This window comes from Staurois parvus, unplaced genomic scaffold (genome assembly GCF_062004578.1).
Source record: "Staurois parvus isolate SC_StPar_1 unplaced genomic scaffold, SC_StPar_1.0 ptg001252l, whole genome shotgun sequence".
In the NCBI taxonomy this organism is placed as follows: domain Eukaryota; kingdom Metazoa; phylum Chordata; class Amphibia; order Anura; family Ranidae; genus Staurois; species Staurois parvus.
The window spans coordinates 74,104-95,953 of record NW_028319048.1 but is presented as its reverse complement, the minus strand read 5'-3'; the positions used below and the strand labels follow the sequence as shown (position 1 = coordinate 95,953).

At 48.6% G+C, this 21,850-nt stretch overlaps 1 protein-coding gene across 1 annotated transcript in view; it reads left to right on the top strand.

The window, feature by feature from the left end:
- The first annotated feature begins 1,028 nt into the window (after positions 1–1,028).
- The window catches only part of LOC149437833 (uncharacterized), a 59,530-nt gene continuing 38,708 nt past the window's right edge, over positions 1,029–21,850 (top strand). The window contains exons 1-3 of the mRNA XM_089660540.1: positions 1,029–1,210; positions 3,485–3,579; positions 19,648–19,872. Of these exons, the coding sequence (XP_089516666.1) occupies positions 1,029–1,210; positions 3,485–3,579; positions 19,648–19,872 (502 nt within the window). The remainder of the gene's footprint in view (positions 1,211–3,484; positions 3,580–19,647; positions 19,873–21,850) is intronic.

Below are 21,850 nucleotides of genomic sequence, written 5' to 3'. Positions count from 1 at the left end.
TCCGTCGGTATGGGCGCGGTGCGCTCATGGCGAAATCGGACGTTGAGTCGGCGTTTCGGCTGTTGCCAGTCCATCCGGACAGTTTTCGGGGTTTTTTTTGGGTTGTCATTGGCAGGGCTAATTTTGCGTTGATAAGTGCCTTCCTATGGGGTGTTCTATATCTTGCGCTTTGTTTGAGAAGTTCAGTTCATTCGTGGAGTGGGTGGTGCGGGATGTCTCGGGGGTGAATTCGGTCTTCCAATATTTGGATGATTTTCTTTGCGTGGGTCTGCCGGATTCCGGAGTATGTGCAGTTTTGCTGGCCACTTTGCACCACGTTGCAGTACGTTTCGGGATTCCTCTGGCAGTGGATAGAACTGTGGGCCCGGCTACGGTGATGGCTTTCTTGGGCATTGTTTTGGATTCCAGCACGATGCAGGGCCACTTGCCTGAGGTTCAGCTGGTGGCTCTACAGGGGGAACTCCGTGGGGTGCTGGGGCAAGCGAGAAATTCAGCTGCGGGCCTTACAGTCGTTGTTGGGCGAAACTTACCTTCGCTTGTCGGATTCTGCCCATGGGTCGGGTGTTCTGCTGCCGGTTGGCGGCAGCGACGGCAGGGATTACCTCCCCTTTACATTTTATTCGGTTGACTCGGGATCATCGGGAGGACTTGCATTTGTGGCACACCTTTTTAGATTCATTTAATGGGCGGGCTCTCTGGATGTCTGGCCCTGTTAGCTATTTTGACTTGGAATGGTTCACGGACGCGGCGGCGGCGGCGGGCTATGGGGCTTTTTTCCAGGGTCGATGGGGTGCGGCCTTGTGGCCTGCTTCCTGGCGGGAGGCGGGTTTTCTTCACAACTTGGTGTTGTTGGAATTTTTTCCGGTGGTGTTGGCGGTTGAGGTTTGGGGAGAGAATTTTTCGAAATCTAACCGTGCGTTGTCACTGTGACAATTTGGGGGTGGTTCAGGTCATCAATCGGGTCTCAGCTTCTTCACGACTGGTGGTGGCCTTGCTTCGCCATTTAGGGTTGCGTTGTCTGCGTCTGAATGTTTTTTCTCCATGCGCTGCGTCTCCGTGGGGTTGATAACACTGTGGCTGACGCTTTGTCTCGCTTTCGGTGGGACAAATTCCGAGAGGTGGCGCCAGCGGCGGGGCAACACGGGGTTCCTTGTCCCGACGGGCTGTGGGGGATTGCCTTGGAGTCCTTGCGGGCTGGATCCGGCGTTCGGTGAGTGTGGCGACTTGGTCTGCATACTCTAGGGTCTGGCGGGAGTGGCTGGATCTGCTACAGCGGGTTGTGATTGATCCCTGGGGGCCGGAGGTGGTTTTTGGCGGTATTGTACTTTGTGACGGAATTTTGAGCGGGGGGTGTCGGCTGCTGCGGTGGATCGCCGACTGGCGGGTTTGGCATTCTTCTTTAAGTTGCAAGGGTGTCTGGATTTCACTGAAGATTTTTGGGTTCGGCAGGCTCTCCGGGGTTACCGGAGCGCTCATCGGTGTAAGGATTCTCGTCGTCCGGTGTCTTTTGAGTTGTTGGGGTCTTTGTTTGTGCATTTGTGGTCTGTGTGTTCTTCAGGATTTGGGGTGTGCTTATTTCGGGCGGCTTTTGCGGTGGCTTTTTTTTGGGGGCGTTGCGTATTGGGGAGCTCGTTAGTCCGTCCAAATCGGTTCTTGCGGGGTTATTGGTGGATGAGGTCAGGTGCTCCGGTGAATGGGTGGAGGTGCTGGTACGTCGGTCTAAGACGAACCAATTGGGACGTGGTGGTCGGGTGCGTTTTCGTTCTTCCGGCTTCCCTGGTGTGCCCAGTGCGGGCGGTTCAGGAATTTTGGTCCCGTCGTCCAGTGGGGCCGGGGTGTTTTTTCAGGCATGCTGAGCGGGAGCTGGTGCGAGATGTCAAGCTGGATTTTCTTCAGTTGCGGTGGGCTTATCCGGGGATGGTGGTGGTGTGGTCCGACATTGTCGCCCGTACCTCTTGGCGTTGGGCGCGGTCGGTGGAGAGGCTCAACAAGGCTTGGATCAAGGTTAACAGAGAGGTGGGGCGTTTCTTTAGTCACCATGGGGGGTTGGTGGTCCGGCACTTGGAGTTGGAGGCGGATACTTGGCGGTATCTCAGGTGCGATGGGGTGCATTTTGACTGCGGTTGGGATGGATTTATGGTCCCTGGATCTGCAGGATGGCATACAGCGGGCTGCTCGTTTGTGGCGTGGCACGCATGGGTAAGGGCTTACCCAGCGTGCTGTGGCGGTTGTTGGTCTTTGGAGGCAGTTCTTATTTGGAAGGTAAACAACAATGGTGTGGGACCCATCCGTGGTATGGGATGCCCGGGGACATTCCCAGTTAACCGAGGTTTAACTGGAAGGTGGTGGTGCTGCACTGCGGACAGTATGGTTGTCTCCGAGCTGGTTGGTTGCGGCTGGAGGCCTAGTGTATATGGTTGTCCGCAGGTGCATTTCGGATCGTTTTGGGGTGCCCTCGAAGACCAACAACAATTCTGTGGGTTTCTGTTATACGGAATGGTTGGTGGCGGTTGTTGGTCTTTGGAGGCGGTTCTTATTTGGAAGGTAAACAACAATGGTGTGGGACCCATCCGTGGTATGGGATGCCCGGGGACATTCCCAGTTAACCAAGGTTTAACTGGAAGGTGGTGGTGCTGCACTGCGGACGGTATGGTTGTCTCCGAGCTGGTTGGTTGCGGCTGGAGGCCTAGTGTATATGGTTGTCCGCAGGTGCATTTCGGATCGTTTTGGGGTGCCTTCGAAGACCAACAACAATTCTGTGGGTTTCTGTTATAAGGAATGGTTGGTGTATTGTAACTTGAGTTGTTATTAAAAGGCCGTGTTGGCCATTTACTCCAAAATTGGTGTTATGTCTTTTGTTAGTATAATTGGTTAAGGGGAAGGGGGTTGGTGCGGAACGGTAATGGTGGTAATGGGGAAGTGGACGAGCCTATCTCTGGTGCAATAGTCATGAGTCTTGTGACTCATCCTGATATCCCCTCTACTGCCTTCCATGAGTGATTATCTTGCTGAATTAGGAGAACAGAAGAGGGAAGCAAAGTAATAAGAGAACACATCACAACTTGTCATGTCCTGGACTTACCCCTCTAACCTGCTGCCCTAGGCAGTGGCCCATGAGTGCCCCTATAGCACATTCAGGACTGGTGGTCCTCAGTCCCATAAATAGACATCATGAGGGTTACAGAGAGAGGTCCGTCCTGAATGTCACCCAGCATCTGTATACAGCATTTCTTTATATCACTTTTATATGTATACTGTATATAACAAATCACATCGATCTTCTCACTTCTCCTCCTCTGTGTTGTTTCAGTGATATGATGAGTGGGGAGGAGAGCAGAGCGTGGCTGACTGTCTTCATACAGGACCCCGACACCGATGTGTCACAGATAATACCGCTTCTATCAGAAACTTCATCCTTTCAGCGTGTGTCTGTGTGCTACACATCTTATCTCACAGAAGAAATCTGGGGATCTTTCCTTGATAGAGTCATTGTTCTCTATCACCCATACTCTGCAGAGACCCCTCTGCCGGATCTGTCTGATATGAAGGGTTTCCTGGATTACTGCAGAGAACAACGTGGTAAGTGAGTCATACGGAGTCCCAGATGAGAAAGGGATCTCCTGGATTCTGGATCCACTCTGCCCGGCTCCACAGATCAGAGCCCATTGTAGGATCATATGATAGCTGATGTATAAATATTCTGATATGCAGAGTCTCCTTTCACATCAGAGATCCCGGATTGTATGAGATGTATGTGTGAGGAAAACTTCATTGTGATATATTATTATTATTATTATACAGGATTTATGGCGCCAACAGTTTGCTCAGCGCTTTACAATATAATGGAAGACAATACAGCAATAATACAGTTCAATACAGGAGGGAAAGGAAGGCCTGATCCTAGGAGCTTACAATCTAAAAGGGAGGGGCTAGCGGTACAAAAAGTAATAACTGTGGGATGAACTGATAGGAGGAATAGAAGATTTGGTTATTAGCTGAAGGGAGGATAGGCTTCCCTGAAGAGAGAGGTTTTTAGGGATCACCTAAAAGTAGGCGATAGGCAGATTGCGGTAGAGAGTTCCAGAGGATGGGGGGGCTCTGGAGAAGTCCTGGAGACAAGCATGGGAAGAGGAGACAAGGGAGCTAGAGAGCAGGAGGTCAGAGAAGGGTTAGATCCTCTGCTGAGTATTATTGCTGGCTGTGTCCCCACTGAAGAGATCCATCCTCTCTATCTGTCCTGGTGACCATTGACAATGAGAAAGCTATTGTAAATCCAAAATGTTGAAGAGCAAGGGGTGGGGGGGAGGGGCAAAATGTATTGTGCTCCGTGTCTTTGCTAAACAATATCCCAATACATGTAAATTAATTGGTTTACGTGAAAGTTATAGTGTCTACAAATGGCGGTATAGATAATGGAACTTTTTTTTTCCATACTAGTAATGGCGCTGATCAGCGACTTATGGCAGGACTGCGGCGGGCATTCTGACACTGGGGGGAACAGACTAACTGCCACTGACATCCCCAGTGACACCAATACAGTGATCAGTGCTAAAAAAAGCACTGACACTGTACTAATGCCACTGGGCAGGAAGGGGTTAACATGTGGGGCAATCAAAGGGTTAACTGTGTGCTGGGTGCAATTTACTAGGGAGACATGCTGTGCAAAGAGATACAAAGCAGCATGTCCAGGAGAGAGACCTGTGCTGTTTACACTCAGATCTCCCCCCTCTCAGCTTTGGTGGCAATCACTGAGTCCCTGCTGGGAATCGCTGGCCGGGGCTTGGTGATTTACAGCCTCAGCAGCCAATAGCGGTGAGGGTAAGGAGGTGCACACGCCCCCTACCCAGAAATGAAAAATCACTTATCTTTACATGATTTTGTGCAGTGGAGCTGCGGTGTAGCAGTACATCTGGTAGGGGGCGCCGTGAAACTGGTTGAAGGATAAGTTCATCCGTTTTTAGGGTGGAATGTGTAACATGTTCCTATAGCTCCCAACTGTCCCTGATTTCCAGGGACTGTCCCTGATTTGGAACAAAGTCGCTCTGTCCTGCCTTCCTCCTCATTTGTCCCTCATTTTGGTCGGATCCATATAGTTGTATATAAAATGCATTATTTAGCTGTCAAAAAGTGTTCCCAGCGCTAAACCTTTCATACAATTTCTAAATTGCTGCATTTTTACATTTCAAAAGCCAATATAAAGGAAGAGCAGTGATAAAAAAGTGGGTGGGTTTAACCAATCATTTTTGTTGTACAACTCCCCTTTAAGGGGGCGTGGCTGGGGGTGTGCCCTATACCTACATAGATTTTCTAATAGGTGTCCCTCATTCCCATCTTAGAAAGTTGGGAGGTAAGTGTTCCCAATGCTGTAGCTGCCCCCCCCCCCCACCACCTGTGACAGAAGTACGGGGTGAAGTTTCCCTGTACTGGCTGTCAGATTTTTGAAACAGCTTGGCTGTGCGGGGCTCCGCCCACATGGTCCACGCTCCACAGCAGCCACAGAGTTCTGGGAATGAATGAACTACAAGTCCCAACATCCCATACACCCCATACATCCCATATACCTCGTACACCCTATATATCCCATACACCCCGTACATCCCATACACCCCGTACACCCCATACATCCCGTACACCCCATACATCCCAGTACATCCCGTACACCCCGTACACCCCGTACATCCCGTACACCCCATACATCCCATACACCTCGTACACCCCATACATCCCATACACCTCGTACACCCTATATATCCCATACACCCCGTACATCCCATACACCCCGTACACCCCATACATCCCGTACACCCCATACATCCCAGTACATCCCGTACACCCCGTACATCCCGTACACCCCATACATCCCGTACACCCCATACATCCCATACATCCGAGTACATCCCGTACAACCCGTACAACCCATACACTCCATACACTCCGTACACCCCGTAAATTCTATACATCCCGTACACCCCATACACTCCATACATCTTGTACATCCAGTACACCCCGTACATACCATACATCCCGTACACCCCATACACCCCGTATATCCCATACATCCCATACACCCCGTACATCCCGTACACCCCATACATCCCGTATAACCCGTACACTCTGTACATCCCGTACACCCCGTACACTCCATATATCTTGTACATCCAGTACACCCCATACATCCCGTACACCCTGTACATCCCGTACACCCCATACATCCCATACGCCCCATACATCCCCGTACACCCCATACATCCTGTACACCCAATACACTCCGTACATCCTGTACACCCTGTACATCCCATACATTCTGTACATCTTATACATCCTGTACACCCCATACATCCTGTACACCCAATACACCCCGTACATCCTGTACACCCAATACATCCCGTACACCCCATACACCCCCGTACATCCCGATGTTGTGAGTGCTTTGGTAGTTCATTGAATCTTCCTGTCAGTATATCTGCTTGCCTGTATATTGCGTACAACCCATACACCCCATACATTCTCTACATCCCATACATCCCGTACACCCCATACATCCCGTACATCCCGTACATCCGATACACCCCTATACATCCTATACACCCCATACTTCCTGTACACCTCGTACACCCCATACATCCTGTACATCCTGTACACCCCATACATCCTGTACACCCCATACATTCCATACATCCCGTACACCCTCTACACCATGTAAACCCCGTACATCACGTACACCCCATACATCCCGTACATCCTCTACACCCCATACATCCCGTACATCCTCTACACCCCATACATCTCTGTAAAGGAAGCAGAGGTACTGACAGATCTGCAGGAGACCTGCATGGCACCAGCAATCTGGTGTCTGCTCTTGCAGACAAAAATAATAAATGCACTTTTTTTTACCTGCAAAAAATGTGCATTTATTATTTTTTACCTGCAAAAAATGTGCATTATTTTTGTGCAAAAGGTGCACTTACTGTATCCTTTAGGGAGGTATATAGAGAGGTATATACAGTAGATCTGGTAAAGGCTGTGGGTCACAGTGCACTTGGGGAACACTATTATGTGAAGACTGCACTTGAGGATTTCACATTGGAACACTTCGGGAATATAAATGGAGTCTATGAATTTTGGATTATTGATTTTATTTAAATGATTGCACAATTATAGTGCATGAGAACATGGGAGAGATTGGAGGTTATTTATTATGTTGACATAAACTTTTTTTTTCCTTTCATGTAAATGAATAAGTGGGCACTTTATGACTGTGGGGTTTATGGATTATGGGTTTTGATGTTTCGGAGTGCTAATTATTTCCGGCTCAGTGCTGCAAACAATTCTAATTTGTTTTAGGATTGTGTTATTGGGGCCAATTCACTAAGAGCTGAATAACGACTGAAATCATACAGTAAAATAACGCATGTGGTACATTTTTTGCAATTGTGCAATTCACTAAGAATTTTGCGGTAAATACCTCTTGCTGTAAAATATCTGTATTGTGGTAATTTATCGCACGGTAGCTGGTTGTTGAGGAAGCCAGCCACGGTATATTTAACAATGGATAACTCCGGGTGTCCCACTGACAGCTGAATGAAAACCAAACATGCCAGCAATTACAAATGATGAAAAAAACTGTGTGCCCCCCCCCTCCTATCCATACCAGGTGCTTTGGGTCTGCTATGGATTTTAGGAAAACCCCACAACAAAATACAAAAAAGGCCCTTAGGTCTGGTATGGATTTTGGGGGATCCCCATACCAAAAACAAAAGAGAGAAAAAAGGTGTGCGGGTCCCCTCACAATCCTAAGGGATTTTGGGTCTGGTGTGGATCTAGACCTGGACCATCCATTGCTCTCTATGGAGCTGTGGATGTAAACAGACTTATGTCCACATACACCTGTCTGTATCTCATCAGATCCACTAAAACCAGACAGATGGGGATCCCTTCCTCATCCATCTAATGGATCAGATTAGATGGCAGTCAGATGTAAACAGACAGGCGGTCCATTTACATCTGACCAGCTATAGAGGAGAGTAGGTCTGCTTTGCCTAAGCGGAGTGGGCACAGATCTGTCATTCACCTGCTCAGCGGGGGTCAGTGGACAGATTCCCCACTGAGCAAGCTAGCGGAGTCCCTCCGTGTGAAAGGGGCCTAGGAAAAAATGGAATGGTTTTGGAGCTGCAAGAACTGGAAGGAGAGAGCCTGAGGAGCTGATTGGTACAGCGGGAGGCGTGGTTCTGGTGGGACAGCATTGCCTAGGAGAGGTATTGAAGCTCTCCCACCACTCTGCTACCCGGCTAAGTTCCTCCTGTGTTAGTGCCTGCATGCTGTAAACCCCAGTAGCCATGCCTCCGTTCTTCTCTCCAGGTCATGACTCGGGTATTAAATATTGCTTGTCTATACTGCTCTGACCACAAACCCATCTTACTGCTTGTAAATAAAGACAACACAACAATTTGGAGTTGAATGGCCATAGCAGCTTTTTATCGACCAAAATATAAATAACAGAAGAATAACCGATAACTAACATAATCACACAGAAAATTATTGAGCCCCAAGGTCCTATTAGGTATCAAGCTGTGGACAATACCTGCGTGTCACTTAACCAGGCCTCCAGCCACAAGACCACTGACTCAGAGACAACACACAGATACACATCCCAACAACTGGGAGCTGTAGATCGGACGGGTCCCTACAATGTACCTCTTTTACCCATCCCAACCCAAAAGGACCTTGTACCCCGCATGCCATAGGCCAAAGCAAACCACAACCACCAACATACCCGAGCACCCAAAGATCCAATGTAGGGTGGGAGGGCGAGGAGTTTTCCACAGCACAGAAGGCCTCCACGACTATAGACCACCCCAGACCAACTGCCAGACAACCCCCTGCAGCTCCACGCTTCCTTGACTTTGACTCAATCAGATATTTTTTGCCACCAACTTTACTTTTAAATTCTTCAACCAACCACCTAGTCCAAGCCCCTTTAACCCCTGCCATGCCCTCCGTCTATTTCCTGTGTCATTTTTCAACCGAAAACCCCCCCCCTGTACTGATCTCATCCTCTCTCCTTCCAGTCCTCTCATCTCTGCCAGATATCTCCCTGAACTTATCAGTCACACAGAAGGGGAGATCAGTTAATGAACCCCTGTGCCTGTCAGCTCCCTGCTTTTACCAGCCTGCCTTACACCAACATTGTGACCAGCAGATCAGCAGAGGACATTTCTCCTCTAATAATGGTGAGTGTGCACACCTTTCATGAGCAGTTGTGCCTATTATTCCTCATACTAGGTCTTTTTTTTCTATAATGGTTACATACTTATGGACCTTCCCAGTCCAATGTTGTCCACTTAACGCTGCCAGTTTATTAAAAATATTTTTTTACTATACACTAAACTCTGGTTCGGCCCTCCACAACAGTCCCAGTCTCTCATGTGGCCCCTTGGAAAAATGAATCGCCCTCCCTTGGAATATAGTAAACTTCCAGTTTTGTCTAGAACTGTACCCCTTGGTCCTAAGTCGTCCCCTTTTACTTATAACTAGGAGAACATTAGAGGGGAACTCGGCTAATCAAGCGCTGCGGCTGCTGCACATAAAACTCTTCCACAGGCAGACTGTACACAGAGAACAGCCATACTGCAGTCGGTCTTACAACCCGACCTGGCAACAACTTACTGTGTGGTAACAGCCACCTGAACACGTGAGAAGATTTCATCCTTCATCCTATAGCTGGTTTTAGTTGCTACTCTTAGAGGGGCTCCCCTCTTTTTATTTTACAATTTAACTCCTCATGGGGGATTATTCCTGGGTGCAACTGCCTACTATTGAGAGCTGTTTACTGTATATAAGATATTTTGTATATGACTCGGTACTTGGTATTTGGTACACATAATAAAAAAACTTGCTTGGTTGTTAAAAAAAGGCTTAAATCTTTCCCTATCTTTAAATGAGTTTATTATCAATTTTAATAATGCAATTGTACCTGACAGTTACACTATTGAATATATGCCACTGCATACAAATAGTTCAGCCTAAAGGTGGCATCTGCTCGCTGAAAGCTTTCTATTTATCATTGGGGTCTCCAACCTGCATGTAATTACTAAGTCACAGCTGATATAGTGGTCACATGATCAGGAGCCACTCTAACAGGCTCCTGATCATCAATGGAGACCCTGACTGCTGGGATTGAGAGCCACCAGCCATGCAAATTGTCACCTTCAGGATTTCAAAGGGGAGAATATTTAATAATGTATTCACGGCATTGTGCTGAGGAATAATAAAAAAAAAATGATTGCAGAAAGGAAGGGATAAAACATTAGTGTATGGAGAGTACAGCCAGACACACACACTTCAGTCTGATTGTACAATCTACTATGTTTTTACTGTAGCAGGAGATATTAATCCTGTCTCATGGCTGTGATCTGCTGACTGGTCTCTCCTGTGTAACCTGACACTTGCCCTGACACAGACAAAGCAGTGAGGGATTTCAGCCCCCCCCTTCTCCTCTCAGACTGTAAGAGAGAGAGAGCCAATTATGAGAGCCATTAAAGGAGCCAATGTCAAGGACTCTTTCAAGCAGGAAGTGCAGCTGCAAAGCATTGTGGACGATGGAGTTTTGAACAGAAACGGCCTTATAGGCTAATATGGAGATAGAATTAAAAAAGAACCACGAAAGCCATCATGCTTAGGGAGAGCAGAGTGAAGGGGCCAGCTTGGGGTTTCTCCTGAGGGAGAGGGAGATTGCATGTGGCAGGAGAGAGATTGGACCTGGCAAAGAAGTGCTGATGGGCAGTGCACTGGATGCTTGGTGATCTGCATCAGACAAAGGAACATCCAAACTGAAAGAAGTGGTCTACAGTACAGTGCCTACACTGACAGTGTGAAGTGCTCATCGTGAGGTGACCAGAGGAACCTGTCATTTCCAGGACGATCGTTTGGGCCTTTGTCACAGGATCTGGTGAGAGGGATTTCTCCCACTGTCAGATGACAGGAACATTGCACACATACAGAGACATCATACCTTGCTCATATTCACCAGGCACTGGGTTGTGTAGATGGCCCTGCTGAACAGACACCGTGTTCACTTTGCTATACAAATACTGCCACAGGATTACAATTAAACTTTAAGTGTTTAAGGAGTTTAAGTGCACCAACGAAAGTGTCTCGCTGAAGATCCCAACATTCATCCAGTTACAAAGAGACTGAAGTTACTGGTGCCATACGAGCACGCGCATGCGTAGTCAGGCCTCTATATTGCATGGTGTGTGAGGGAATAGCTTTACCTTGAAAGTAGCTATTAAGCATCACTTGGGTACAGTGTTTTCCTATTGGGGTCATGGTGTCGGGGTTTAGAAGGAAGAAGTCTGACACAACAGAGAGTCATTCTTCTGCTCTCCTCCTGCTTGGACATCATGGGGCCAAATTTATGAAGAGGAGTTAAATCCACTTTGAGGTTGCCATTTAAGTGTTTGCCTCTGCTCTTGGGGTTATTCATGGTTGGAATCCCCTGAAAGCAGCCCGAGTGTAAAAGTGAGTTATATTGCTTTCCGTCACAGTATTTGTTGTTCTCTTGATTCTCCTAACATATACTGGTTGTTAATGTTTATTATTTCCCATAGAGGTCTACAGTAAAGCTGATCTCTGTGTTTTATTATAAAGTGTGTGCTTTTCATTGGTCCTTGCACTTACACTATTGCCAGGTGTGCCAGTGTGGGCTGAGACAGTTCTTGGGGTTGAAAGGAAGAGTGGCGGAGTGAACAAACTTAAGCAGCCCCTTCGGGGGTATCGCTACATGTGGGGGCTCGTCCGGGATTACTTGCTGCTCAATCACCCAACAACCACTCAAGCAGTGCCCTATAACAACTCCTAAGATGGACGTCGCAGCTGCGACCAAGTGGTGCAGCAGGGAAAATGCTTGCCCAGAACGGAGTGTAGTGGTCGAGTTCCCCAGAGAAATGGGGACCGAAGAACAGATTATCAAGATAGTGAATGCACTACCCACAGAGGGAAAGAAAACGTGGGTGATAGATGTGATACCCGCCTCAGACACCACCCTGGCATATGCCCTGCTAGAGTGGAAGAAGGGGATCCCTGACAGTTTCCAAGGAGCCAATATCCAAATAGAGGATGGGACAAGGCTCCAGTTACTTCAGTTGAACATCCCCGGGCCTAGTTGTGCAAAACCTGAGAGGGAAGAACCCCTGTCCCAGACACCTCTAGCCACCATAGGCCCGGAATTCCTCACTGCATTGGGGGACTTCATGTTAAAATGCCGCAAAGACCCCTCTCCATACACAGGGATGTATCGGAAGCTCCGATTCTTCTCGGGTAGGCTACCAATACCTACTGGGGAGGATGGCTTTGAAGAGTGGCTAGACCAAGCCATGCAAGCACTAAGTGAATGGGACATTCCTGAGGCCCACAAGAAACAGAGGATTACGGAGAGCCTAAGGGGCCCTGCATTGGAGGCCATTCGCAACCTAAAACTTAGCAAACAGGATTGCACTGCTCAGGGCTATCTAGATATTTTACAAGATGTATTTGGGCGCACTGAGAAGGCTTCAGACCTCATCTATCAGCTAGAGCATACCTACCAAAATGAAGGGGAGAAACTCTCCAGTTACATGGGACGTCTAGACAAGATAATACACCAAATTCTGCTAAAAAGGGGAATAGGCCCTGAAAGAGTAGATGAGGTTCGGGCGCAACAAGTCCTACGGGGAGCCAGGCCCCTAGACCCTATTGCCATTCTATTACGAACTCGGCGAGATGGTGGCCTCCTGAACTATCCAGACTTGATCCGGACTGTGAGAGAGGAGGAAGCCATGTTGGATGACAAAGAGAGACAGTCAGACTCTGTTGTAGGGGTCCGGGTAGTCAATGTGGGAGGTGACACCCCTGAAGTTGAACTCCTTAAGACTCAGGTGTTCCAATTAATGGAGATGGTGACCTTACTAATGGCGGGACCGTCGGGTTTAGCAAGAGAGACGAGAGCAGTTTCTGAAAACCTGTCAGGAGTTGCCCCAACGCAAGCAACTAGTCCCACCATTCAAATGACCTGCTTTAATTGTGGAGGGACCGGACATGTCAGGAGAGTCTGTCCGAGCCCCAGGAAGCCTGAAGCTAAGCGCCAAAAACCGGCGGAAAACTTCAGAGGGCCCTGGTGAAGGAGCAACCCAGGGACCCCACCACCACAGCTAGCTCCACTCAACCAAGTAAAAGGGGGGCGAGGAGAAAATCTGGTCCTATCCAGAAGGACCCCACCATCCCTTACAAACAGCCTAGGGAAGATGCCACTTCACCTCAGGGAGTCAGTGCACACCTCAAACCTGGGAGTCAACCACGGCTTAGGCCGAGTCAAAACTCCCCCAGGAGGGGAGTAAGGATAAGAACTGCAGAACAGAAGAAGACAGCTACCTGTTCACCACTCCCTGAGAATTTAGTGGGACCCTCCCCTGTCGTCCCGATTCAGGTAGAAGGGATTTATACCAGGGCTCTTCTGGACACCGGAGCCCAAGTAACCCTTCTGTATCGAGATTTCTATGACAAGCATCTGAAGCATTTGCCCTTGCAGAAGCTGGAAGATCTGGAAATATGGGGCATAGGAACCCAGAAGTTTCCCTATGATGGTTACCTATCGGTCAGACTAACTTTTGATCCTTCCATGACAGGGAAGGCTGAGACTTTCGAAGCCTTAGCCATCATCTGTCCCCGGCCGCCTGGGGCCAATAGGAGTCCCCTAATCATAGGGACCAACACCAATCTTGTCAGAAGGCTGTTGGCGCCATTGGTCGAAGAGCCCAATGATCAACCCCCTTCTGTACATCCCATGCTGAGGCAAGCATATCAGCGCCTGGTACAAGAAAGGAGAACCCCAGCGGAAAGAATAGGGAAGATATGGCGCCTGGATCAACATGAGAAGGTGCTACAACCCGGAGAGGTGGCGTGTTTACAGGCATCAGTCAAATTGACCTGGAAGCAGCCAGGCCCCTTCATTGTCCTTGAGGCTGGTGGCTGTGAAGTGAACACAGGAGTGGAGATCCTCCCAGAGGTAGTGTCAACAAAAGCGCTACGGAGGAGCCACGGAAAGGTTTCGGTCAGTGTTCATAACCCAACTGCTGCCCCAGTGAAAATCCCAGCTCGGGTGCTGTTAGGACATGTGGATCCTGCAACTCCAATCTTGCCCACTGAGCTAGGGGACGGAAGAGAGAAAGAAATCCCTGTCGATGCGTTTTACCCAAGGAACACCCCCCTTTCCCCGGAATGGAGAGAGAGAGCGAAGAATCAACTCCTAGGGTGGCGGGCTGCATTCTCCAGAAGTGAGTTCGATGTGGGGTGTGCAGAGAGTGCCCATCATCGGATCCGGCTTCGAGAAGACGCTCCATTCAGGGAAAGGGTTCGACGAGTTCCATTGGGAGATTTGGAAGACCTGCGTGAGCAATTGGCAGAGTTGAAGAGGACAGGCATCATCAGAGAGTCCCGAAGCCCTTACGCCTCTCCGATAGTGGTGGTCCGGAAGAAGAACGGATCTTTAAGATTGTGCATCGACTACCGGACGCTAAACCGAAGAACTGTTCCTGATCAGTATACCACCCCCAGGATAGAGGATGCTTTGCAAAGCCTATCAGGGGCAAAGTGGTTCAGTGTGCTGGACCTGAAGAATGGGTATTACCAGATCCCCATGCACCCAGAAGACCGAGAAAAGACCGCGTTCATAACCCCAATAGGGTTCTTTGAATTTGACCGGATGCCTCAAGGTTTGTGCAACTCTCCAGCCACCTTTCAAAGGCTGATGGAGAAGACGGTGGGTGACATGAATTTAATTGAAGTACTGGTATACTTGGACGACATCATTGTGTTCGGGAAGACCCTAGAGGAACATGAGGAGAGATTGGAGAAGGTACTCAAGAGACTTCATGATGAGGGTCTGAAGTTGTCTTTGGAGAAGTGCCAGTTTTACCAACCCTCGGTCAATTACCTGGGTCATATCGTATCTGCCGATGGAGTGGCCACTGACCCCAAGAAGCTGGAAGCTGTTACTTCGTGGCCGAGGCCCACAAATGTCACAGAGCTCAGATCTTTCCTGGGGTTTTGCTCCTATTATCGCAGATTCGTCCAGGGCTTCGCTCGGATAGCCCGTCCACTCAATGAACTGCTCAGAAACGAAGAAGACAATGATGATGCAGATCTTTCTAGACCTGCGAAGCCAGCAGTGGGACCCAGGAGGCCTAGGGAATATATTCAAGGACAATGGACAACCCAGTGTGAAGAGGCCTTTGAACGGCTGAAAAAGAGTCTAACCACCGCTCCAATCCTGGCCTATGCAGACCCAGCCAAGCCGTACGAATTGCATGTGGATGCAAGTAGAGATGGGTTAGGGGGAGTCCTCTATCAAGAACAGAATGGATGCTTGTGACCTGTCGCCTATGTGAGTCGGGGTTTGGCGTCCGCTGAGAAGAACTACCCAACCCACAAGCTTGAATTCTTGGCCTTGAAGTGGGCAGTAGTGGACAAACTTCGAGATTACCTATATGGAGCAGAATTTGTGATAAAAACAGATAATAACCCCCTCACATACATTCTCACTACAGCTAAGCTGGATGCTACTGGCCACAGGTGGTTAGCTGCCTTATCGGAGTTCACTTTCAGCCTCAGTTATCGGCCAGGGATTGGGAATAGGGATGCAGATGCCTTATCCCGAAGACCTCACTGTTCCAAGGATTCCCCAGAAGAGTGGACTCAGGTGCCCTCTGAAGGGGTACGAGCCTTATGCCAAGGAGTGGAATACCGAACAAGAGGTGGGTCCAGGGCAGAAGACATTGGGATTTCGGCATCTGGCGTTCCCAGGTGTTATTGCAATGTCACCCAGGTTGGGGGTGAAGGCCTGCCCAAGCTTTCCAGGAAGGATCTGCGAAGAGATCAGTTGGAAGACCCCCTCTGCGGCCTAGTATTGAAGGCTTTAGAAAGCAAAAGCCCTGATTTGCTTCTTACATCGTCAAGGTTGGGGGTGAAGGCCTGCCCAAGCTTTCCAGGAAGGAGCTGCGAAGAGATCAGTTGGAAGACCCCCTCTGCGGCCTAGTATTGAATGCTTTAGAAAGCAAAAGCCCTGATTTGCTTCTTACATCGTCAAGGGAGGCCCGGCGGCTACATCATGAGTGGGATCGGCTACAGTTACGCCACGGAGTGGTCTACCGAAGGGGCCCCTCTGATGATCCTGAAGAGAAATGGCAGCTATTTTTGCCCGCAAAACACAGAGAAACGGTGCTGACTGCTCTCCATGATGACCATGGCCATCTGGGACCAGAAAGAACCTTTTGTTTGGTAAGAGACCGCTTCTACTGGCCCTGCATGCGGACAGAAGTTGAAAGTTACTGTCACTCCTGCATCCGATGTATTCAGAGGAAGACTCTGCCTCAACGAGCTGCCCCAATGGGCCACCTTCAAAGTCAGGGACCCATGGAGTTGGTGTGCATTGACTTCCTGTGCCTGGAGTCGGATCAGAGTGGACAGGGAAATATCCTGGTAGTGACTGACCATTTTACCAGGTATGCCCAGGCTTTTCCTGCTAGAGATCAGTTAGCATCAACTGTGGCAAAGATTTTAGTAGAAAGGTTCTTTGTGCATTACGGACTACCACAACGTATCCACTCAGACCAAGGGAGAGATTTCGAGAGCAATCTCATCAAGAGACTCTTGAGTCTACTAGGCATCCAAAAGTCGAGGACTACTCCATACCATCCTCAGGGAGATCCTCAGCCAGAGAGATTCAATCGTACCCTCCTGAATATGCTCGGGACTTTGACTTCAGTGCAAAAGCAACACTGGAGTAAGCATGTAGCAGCCATCGTACATGCCTACAATAGCACTGCCAACGACGCTACAGGATACTCTCCTTACCGGCTGATGTTCGGCCGGGAAGCCCGACTGCCAGTAGACTTGGCTTTTGGAACCTCTGTAGACCATACCTCTGCAGCTTCCCATAGAGGATATGTGGACCGCCTAAGGAAAAGCCTGAAGATTGCTTATGAGAAGGCTCAAGCCACCTCAGACGCCAGGGGACAGAGAAACAAGGGGAACTTTGATCTCAGAGTGCGAGTACAGGACTTACAATCTGGAGACAGAGTCTTACTGAGAAATCTGGGCATCCCTGGAAAACACAAGTTGGCGGATAGGTGGCGATCAGAGCCCTATGTCATCTGCAAACAATTGCCTGGATTGCCAGTTTACCAGATTCGACCGGAAAAGGGTGTTGGCCCACTCAAAACCTGGCACCGCAACCACCTTTTGCCTTTGTCGGATGCAGTCCGTCTACCATCACAATCTGATCCACAGTCTACCCCCTCAACTTCTCAGAGAACTAGACCTGTGACCAGGTCTCAACCCACACCACCTCCTGTAAATGAAGAGGACAGTGAGAGTGAGGAGGTAGGGACAGATTTGCTGTGGCCATCTGACATTTCCGAACCCACCACTCCTTGTTCCACTGGAGTGACTGACGTAGTTCCTCTTAGGCCAGAGGCTCCTGAATTTGTACCTCAGGCTCAACATACAGAAGATTTGCAAGAGCCTGAGCCTTCTCTATCCGAGTTAGAACCTGAAGACTCTGGGTCCATTGTTGCTGAGGGAGAAGACGTGGAGGAAGCTGAACTGGGAGAGACAGAGTGCGTCGAGCAAGAAGCAAGGGTTGATGAGTCAGTAGTGTCAGAACCAACATCGGAAGCAACGCCAGAACCATTGCTAGAGCCCAGAGAACAGAGAGAGCGTAGAGTTATTCAACCCCCAAAAAGACTGACATATGATGTGTTGGGTGAAAACTCTGAGGAAGTAGTACATGCTTCTAGAAGGAATCTCGTGACGCCTGGTTCTCCTACAGCAGTTTCGGTAGAGAACAGCCCCAACTCACCCCCTGGCACATCTGGTTGGGCCATTCCCATTAGTGTGGCCTATGGGCAGGACAACCCTCACTTTGCTACATGGTGGGAGGTTCCTCTGCCAGATTCTTATGCAAGTGTGAATAATTTAATTTCCTGTGTGTACTAATTTGTTTTCTCCGCGTGTATATATCAAGCATGTACCAGGTCAAGGATTGTTACTGCCTTTGGAGGACCAAAGGTTCTTTGGTGGGGGGAGTGTGTAGCAGGAGAGATTTAATCCTGTTTCATGGCTGTGATCTGCTGACTGGCCTCTCCTGTGTAACCTGACACTTGCCCTGACACAGACAAAGCAGTGAGGGATTTCAGCCCCCCCTTCTCCTCTCAGACTGTAAGAGAGAGAGAGCCAATTATGAGAGCCATTAAAGGAGCCAATGTCAAGGACTCTTTCAAGCAGGAAGTGCAGCTGCAAAGCATTGTGGACGATGGAGTTTTGAACAGAAACGGCCTTATAGGCTAATATGGAGATAGAATTAAAAAAGAACCACGAAAGCCATCATGCTTAGGGAGAGCAGAGTGAAGGGGCCAGCTTGGGGTTTCTCCTGAGGGAGAGGGAGATTGCATGTGGCAGGAGAGAGATTGGACCTGGCAAAGAAGTGCTGATGGGCAGTGCACTGGATGCTTGGTGATCTGCATCAGACAAAGGAACATCCAAACTGAAAGAAGTGGTCTACAGTACAGTGCCTACACTGACAGTGTGAAGTGCTCATCGTGAGGTGACCAGAGGAACCTGTCATTTCCAGGACGATCGTTTGGGCCTTTGTCACAGGATCTGGTGAGAGGGATTTCTCCCACTGTCAGATGACAGGAACATTGCACACATACAGAGACATCATACCTTGCTCATATTCACCAGGCACTGGGTTGTGTAGATGGCCCTGCTGAACAGACACCGTGTTCACTTTGCTATACAAATACTGCCACAGGATTACAATTACACTTTAAGTGTTTAAGGAGTTTAAGTGCACCAACGAAAGTGGCTAGCTGAAGATCCCAACATTCATCCAGTTACAAAGAGACTGAAGTTACTGGTGCCATACGAGCACGCGCATGCGTAGTCAGGCCTCTATATTGCATAGTGTGTGAGGGAATAGCTTTACCTTTAAAGTAGCTATTAAGCATCAGTTGGGTACAGTGTTTTCCTATTGGGGTCATGGTGTCGGGGTTTAGAAGGAAGAAGTCTGACACAACAGAGAGTCATTCTTCTGCTCTCCTCCTGCTTGGACATCATGGGGCCAAATTTATGAAGAGGAGTTAAATCCACTTTGAGGTTGCCATTTAAGTGTTTGCCTCTGCTCTTGGGGTTATTCATGGTTGGAATCCCCTGAAAGCAGCCCGAGTGTAAAAGTGAGTTATATTGCTTTCCGTCACAGTATTTGTTGTTCTCTTGATTCTCCTAACATATACTGGTTGTTAATGTTTATTATTTCCCATAGAGGTCTACAGTAAAGCTGATCTCTGTGTTTTATTATAAAGTGTGTGCTTTTCATTGGTCCTTGCACTTACACTATTGCCAGGTGTGCCAGTGTGGGCTGAGACAGTTCTTGGGGTTGAAAGGAAGAGTGGCGGAGTGAACAAACTTAAGCAGCCCCTTCGGGGGTATCGCTACATTACTATAACAGTTGAATGTAGGAATTGTGTTTTGTTGACCATCTCTGTAGAGCTACAGTATGCTTGGAAGGTTCTTACATGTATTGTCTAGTTTATAGTCTTGTCTGCTCTGTAGGTCCAGGAAACATAAAAGTTGTGATAAGAGATGTGAAAGATATAAATTCGGAGAAACAGATTATAGCCCGATGGATGGACGGGGGATACCGGGACTGTGAACTCCTGACCCTGAGCAAAGAAGAAATGGAATCTCTGACTGAACATAAAATAAACCCTCTATCAGTGGAGAGAATAATGGCCAATAAACTCCGACACATCCACCACATCCTAAAGGAGGCTTCAGGTAATGGAGACATTTCAGTAATTTATTCCTCTATTATCCTCCTATAAAAATATTGCATTTTTACGAATATTATGTAGCACCCTCCTAGTGCAGGATGCTGGGTAAATTTAGTTTTTGGCTTCTTCTGCAATCAAGGAACCAGTAATCGTTTGTTCTGTACTATTCAGGGTCTCCCAGGCTGGGACTATGACTGCTTCCTCCTGCCTCTGAAAGCATTTCTAGAGCTTAGGTTGGGAAATTCAAATCAACTAATCTGAATGTCTATTGTGTTCCAGCCAATCCCTGGGGAGGAGTGCCCATTAGGGGTTGGAATTGAGATAATTAGTCTGAGACACTGGAGATCAGGGTTCCTTCTCCCCAGGAGGGTTCCAGAGGTGCAGGAGCTTCTGCTGCCAGGCAATCTGTGGACTGACAGCTGCTCTAGGAGGCCTTGGAGGTGCCAGGATTAAAGGATTAAATAGACTTTGCTTAGAACTTCCTGCAGGACAACACCATTAAGAGATCTGGTCCTGAGAGGTGCTATCTCATTCACTGGGTTGTGCCTGGAGGAAGCTGGGAGGTGGCTTATGTCCTGGGGACTTGTGAGTACTGACCCTAAATTCCTCCTTGAGACTGTGTACTGGATGATGCACTGGGTACCAGTAACTGTGCACGGGTGCAAGGTAACCAGATGGCCAAAAACTTGTCTTGTGGTCCCCAGCTGTGAGGCCTTAGACTGTTCAATATTCACAATTACAAAGGAGAAGATTGAATGCCAAAGAGACTTACCTCATGGTCCCCAGCTGTGAGGCCTTAAAGTGATTGTAAAGGTACAATTTTTATTTTTAAAATATAACAACAGGGGGCGCATGCGCGGCCGGCTCCTGTATGGACGTGGAGTAACACCGCTCCGTCCATAAGCCAGACCCGATGCGGCACACACCGGCTCTGAGGGACAACAACCCCACAGCACATTAGGGCAGAGGTGTACAACCCTCCCTACCTATGCCACGCCGACGGAAAACCCCGGGACAGCCCGGGAAACTGACTCTTTTCTTCCCTGTAATCCAGGCAGGGATCAAAGATGGCGCCGGCTGCCGGAACGGAGCTGACAAGCAGGGAGAGGATGACAGGACACAGCACACAGATCCCAGGCTGCAGTATCCACTCTACCCAGGGGACCCTGGTGAGTCTTCTCCTCCCCTGACACCCACATCAGGCAGCCCAGCTAAGTCCAGACCACGGCTGGACACTGACAATATATCCATGTGCCAAACCCTCATCCATCCATCCCCTCAGCATCCCAATGATCTCCCAATAATTGAGTCGTTCCCGGTGTCTGACCAACCTATCTCGGAGATCTGCATGAAAAATATGCTCCTCTCACTAAGGCAGACGCTACATAGCGATTTGACAGCATCGCTAGCCCAAATCACTACCGTGATTCAGAATCATGACCACAGACTGCAACATATTGAGACACGGATGGGAGAAATCATTACTGCCCACAATGACATAATTGATGCACACGCTGACCATACCTCAGACATTGAACAAATTAACCTAAAGCTGGCGGACCTGGAGGACCGCTCAAGACGCAACAACATCAAATTTAGAGGTATTCCTGAACACATCACCAACGAGGCACTACTACCCTTTATACAACAATACATGAAATCTCTTATACCGTCTCTCTCAGATATAGAGATCGCAATTGACCGCGCTCATAGAATACCCAAGCCGTCTTTCCTGTCAGCATCAATCCCTAGGGATGTTCTGGCGCGGATCCACTTTTACCATATAAAGGAGAAAATAATGTCAGCAGCCAGAAACCCTCCACCACTATCACCATCTTACTCAAATATCAAGTTATACGCAGACCTTTCTAAAACTACACTCCTTAACCGTAAAAAACTGGTTACTATCACCAAAGCGCTGCGGAATCACAGTATCGCATACCAATGGGGATTCCCCACAAAAATAACGGTCAGACACCAGG